Source organism: Lipotes vexillifer, unplaced genomic scaffold (assembly GCF_000442215.2).
Source record: "Lipotes vexillifer unplaced genomic scaffold, Lipotes_vexillifer_v1.1 scaffold361, whole genome shotgun sequence".
Taxonomy (NCBI): domain Eukaryota; kingdom Metazoa; phylum Chordata; class Mammalia; order Artiodactyla; family Lipotidae; genus Lipotes; species Lipotes vexillifer.
This window is the reverse complement of record NW_006787562.1, coordinates 475903-481031: the sequence shown is the minus strand read 5'-3', so window position 1 is coordinate 481031 and position 5129 is coordinate 475903. Positions and strand designations below refer to the sequence as shown.

Genomic DNA, 5129 nt, shown 5'->3' with positions numbered 1-5129 from the left:
TTTTTCACCTGTAAAAAAAAAAAAAAAAAAAAGAGTGCTGCTGACCCGATGTGTCCTGTGAGCCCTTCCATCTCTGTGACGCTGACCTTGAGAATTATCCCACCAGGACCTTGGTGGGTGGGGAGACAAGGTCACCTACCACCCCCATAAGGCAGAAGGAGGGAATAGGGCAACAAGAATTCTACTTCTGAACAGTCTGGCTTTTCATCCCCGTGGCAGCCCAGAGCTTCTCGGCAGCCCCAACCCAGAGTCACTTAATCCTCCACCGACCGTTGAATTAAGATGTGTGAAGGGCTGTGGGAGCTGCGGATGAGGAGAGAGATCCAAGAACAAATACCCCAAGCCTGTTTCCAATCCTCCCTGCCACTCGCATTGCCTTCGCATTCCTGGAGATGACATTTTCCTGATAGTTCTACTCTGAGCGACTGTGAGTGCAGCCTCGGCAGTGGGGGCACTGGGGCATGTTAATTTCCTGCATACTGCTGCCCAGAGCGCTCTGAGCTCTGCCTGTCAGCAGCCCAGTGTTCCCCCGCTGTGAGCATCCTGCCAGGTCACATTGCATCTTGCAATTGCCCTGCCGCCTGTCTTGCTGGTTTTGTGCCTGGAAGATGATCCGCAAATCTGGTCACAGCTGAATTTATCTATTTCCCTGTTTCCTGTGAGAGAATATTCAATACATTGTAGATGCTACGATTGGTCTCGGATATTTCTTTTCCTAACTTTGATAATCCTCCCTCTCTTTTCTCCTTTCTTTTTTTTTTTTTTTCCTCACCTGGACATTGTTGCTTGAATGATAAATATTCACGTAAAGAACCAAATATTTCAAGCTAGCAAGGAACGTAAAGGTTACCATGTCCAAACTCCTTATAGAACAAATGAGGAAAGTTAGCGATAGAACCGAGACTACCACCCAGGGTTCCTCACCCCCAGGCCAGTGTCCTTCCCAGATTGTAAACCATCTAGTAAAACAAATCATCTCGCTTATCTAATTATAGACTATCTTACAATTCACTCTACCGAACGCTTCCCTGACATTCTCAGTAACGATCTCCATTCATTTCTCCTTGAGACCCAGAGTTTTTCTGGGTCCAAATATCTTTATTGGCTCAAGCAACAAGCTAACTGCACATCAATATTTTGCCAACGCTTGTTGATATCAAGAAAATAAACCTGATATTGGGTGCAAAGAATAATGACATATTGCATGTATAATGATAATTTTATACTAAAGAAATTTGTAATCTATATATCAACCACTAGATTACATAGGTGGCCTAACTCTAGTAGTAACTGTCTTTAAAAAAATAGTCCCTTACATGTGTTTAACACTTGTCCATTTACAAAGCATTTTCAAAAGCCAGATACCAGTAGCCCTAAAATACATCTACCTGTTGGGGAAAGGATGCTTTTTAGGAAGAGCATCACATGTGAGAGGGTGGATTTGTGGTCCTAGACCATGGGCCCTAACTAAGAACCTACTAGATAGATGCAAGGTTAGACTCTGTGCAGGACCCACAGAAGGGAAGACGTACCCCTACCCACAGATAGTGTTCACAAACTTGAGACCTAAGCCCAAGTATGAATGGCTCTCAATCCTAAAAGTCTAGCTTGGACATCCAGTGAGTGCCTGGACAATGTGTCCTATAGGAACATCAATCCTCACAATATTCCTTCTAAAGTGAGGGCCACACAGACCATACAGATGAATCACCTAGGGAACTTCTGAAAAAGATTTATTCTAGGCTCCATCCAACACCTGCTGAATCACAATCTCTAGGTTTAGAGCCAGGGGGTCTGCATATTTACAGTCTCCATACGTGATTCTGGTGCCCACTAGAGTTTGAGAACTACTGTCCTTGAAACCGAGATACTCTCAGAATACACAGGATTTGTTCTGATCTGTGAGATGATGAGTAGGATGTGGCTGGAGAGAACCAACATATCCAGGGGAGTGAACAAATGAGGCAAAGTCACAAAGGAAGGAAGGCCCAAAATGAGTTCAGGAGGAAATGAGGAAAGCAGCTTGGCTGGAGGTCTATAGAGGCTTCTGAAATGTAAGCAGAAGACAGTATTAAGTCCCAAGTTATTAACTTTATCAGACAACAATTTGCATTCTGAGGGCCAGTCTTGCAATACGGGATGACTGGAACTTGGCACCTATGATCTATTAGAAATTCTTTAGTGTTGTCCTTTAATGATGAAATCAGACTCCACCTATATCGTCAGCTCTCCACTTCTTCAGGGCTTTGTGAATATGACCTTATTGAACAACAGATAGGTCCTCTGATGTCTTGAAGAGTCAGACAGAGCCCCAGTTTCTTAACTCTCCCCATATTTAAGAGGGCTATAACTATTCAGCAGTAATTTAAAGATTCTGAGTTCTCCTACTCATTCTGTATTTGCAAGATATTTGTACTTTGAAGCCTACTGGTACTAATTAGAGCCTCTTATTTTGCAATCATCGATAATTTGTTTCTTCCTGAGCTAATCTCGCTCATGAATGTGTGATCAAGCCACACTTGGCTCTTCATTATTGTGTGTGGGACGACCTCCATGCCACGCACAGCCAGCGCTTAATTCCGGCTTCGTTCCTGTCCCCTGCCAGAGGTCTAAAATCGCCGTGTTTGAGAAGATGTGGACGTACATGAAGTCAGCAGAACCATCTGTGTTTGTGCGGACCACGGAGGAGGGGATGATCCGAGTAAGGAAATCCAAAGGCAAATACGCCTACCTTCTAGAGTCCACCATGAATGAGTATATTGAGCAGCGGAAACCCTGTGACACCATGAAAGTGGGAGGTAACTTGGATTCCAAAGGCTATGGCATTGCGACGCCCAAGGGGTCCGCCCTAAGGTAAGTAGCCAAGATCTGCTTCCTTGGTACTCCCTCTCCCCTCCCTACCTCAGAAAGGAAGCTGCTGTGCCTGCCACATGGCTCCAGGGCCACAGTGGGAGCTGTCAAGAGGTCTCTTCTTAGACACCTGTGGGCCTGGGAGATTCCAGCCACCCAAGATCTTCAGCCCTGAGGTTGGGAATTGACCTGGTGGCCTCAGCTTGCTCTGATTGTTGCTGCCCATGTGTTCCCTTCCCACACCTCGCCTTACCCCTCCAAGTGGTAAACATTGATGAACTTTGTGTTTCTGTTGTGTGATCTGTAACACACCATCCTTTACCAGACACCTCCACATCCAACTAGGCCACGAACAGGGCTCTCCAGCAACCTGGATTCTTTGACAGAAGGTGGTTTGTAATGTTTGTCTCCAAAGAAGCAAGTACATGGTCCAAATGAAAAATCAAGTCATTTGAGTCCTGAGATTCTAGCTGTGGAAATCAAAACAGCACCAAGCGAGTGGTAGCACCCATTCTTTCCTAGATGCTGATGTCTTTAGCAAGAAACAGGTATTTAAGTAAAGAAGCAAAGTGGACTTTATTTTCACATAAAGAAGCTCTGGTATACATTCCAAACAGCTAAGGCAGAGTCCTGTAAAATTCAAGCCAAAACACCTAGATTTAACTCTGGGATTTACTACTGACTGTCTTACAAAAGGTGAGACATATCATCTCCCGACCTTCAGTATCCTCAACTATAAAGAGAGGATAACCATCTCATCCTTTCCTAGGTCCAAAGTGGTTTTAAGTTCAAATGGGATAATCTATATAGAAGGTAAATGAAAGCAATAGTGTAAAGTCACCTGTAAGACATTGTGTCAATTACAGAGTGATTAAATCACTTTAGGGAAGGGCGGCATTCAAGGAAAGGTGAGATTGTTTTAAAAGGTTGTAAAAAGATGGAGAGAGGCTCCTAACCCATCTTGACATGACATCCAGAGCCACCTCTGCCTCCACTTCATTCATTTATTCCAAAAATATTGATCCCTACAACATTCTAGGCACTAGGCTAGGAGCTGGAGCTACAGTTTGGGGGTAAGACATACATAGTCTGGGTCCCATGGAACCACATTCTTGCAGGGAAGAAAGGCATTAAACAGATGATTATTGTTTAATGGTTCATGACAATTATGATAGTCTATAAAAGGGGACCTAGAGGACACCTACTTCCAGCAATTTGGCAGAATAAAACCCCCACTGTTAAACACCTAGATATGCTGGAGAAAGATATAACAAATACCCTTTTTTTTTTTTTTTGCGGTACTTGGGCTTCTCACTGTTGTGGCCTCTCCCGTTGCGGAGCACAGGCTCCGGACGCGCAGGCTCAGTGGCCATGGCTCACGGGCCTAGCTGCTCCGCGGCATGCGGGATCTTCCCGGACGGGGGCACGAACCCGTGTCCCCTGCATCGGCAGGCGGACTCTCAACCACTGCGCCACCAGGGAAGCCCCCAAATACACTTTTAAATGCAAGTTAAGAAATCTCTAGGTCAAAGAGGGAAAAGGAAACCAAAACCATAGTAAAAAGCATAAACTAATTATTCTGGGTCTGCCCTAAGCAAGGCAAAGTTATAAATTATGTGACAACATACATGAGTAAGAATCAGAAGTACAAGTAAAAACATAAAAGTAATCAAAAATACTTTTAAAAGAAAAAGACACTATCATAAAAGATAAGACGTATTTGGAAAAGTATCAATTAGGACTTACAGAAGTGAAAAAAAAAATGTAGTCATTAATATAAAATCTCAATGGAAGAGTTAAACAGCAAATCAGACAGAGTTGAAGAGAAAATTAGTGCACTGGAAAAAAATAGGAGAAGATTCCCTAGAATATCACACAGAGAGATAAAAAGACAGAAAATATACCAAAGAGGCTAAGAGACATGAGAGAGAAAAAAATGCCAGGTGCGTCTTCTTTAAGTTCCATATGGAGACAAGAGAGGATGAAGTAGAGGTAATAATTGAAGGGAATTTTCCAAAGTGTATGGATAACAGAAATACTCAGGTTCAAAAATTATGAGTCCCAAGCAGGATAAACAGATGAAAATCAGCAGCTGATTCAACTGAAACTGCAGAACAATAAAGACGCAGAGAAGATCTCAAATACACCCAGAGATAACAAGGTCCAACTGGTGTTCAGGATAGGTAGGATGTGGCTGAGAAGACTTTTCCAAGGATGCTTTTTTTCCAAGCTGAAATATGTCAGATTAACAGGAGTTAACTAAGTATAGTGAGGGGAGA

At 43.3% G+C, this 5129-nt stretch overlaps 1 protein-coding gene across 6 annotated transcripts in view; it reads left to right on the top strand.

Moving 5' to 3' along the window:
- GRIA1 (glutamate ionotropic receptor AMPA type subunit 1) overlaps window positions 1-5129 on the top strand; it is a 313635-nt gene that overhangs the window by 268366 nt on the left and 40140 nt on the right. For all 6 annotated transcript variants that reach the window (XM_007460314.1, XM_007460311.1, XM_007460312.1 and 3 more), the window contains one exon: window positions 2606-2853. In XM_007460314.1, coding sequence (XP_007460376.1) covers window positions 2606-2853 — 248 coding nt within the window. The remainder of the gene's footprint in view (window positions 1-2605; window positions 2854-5129) is intronic.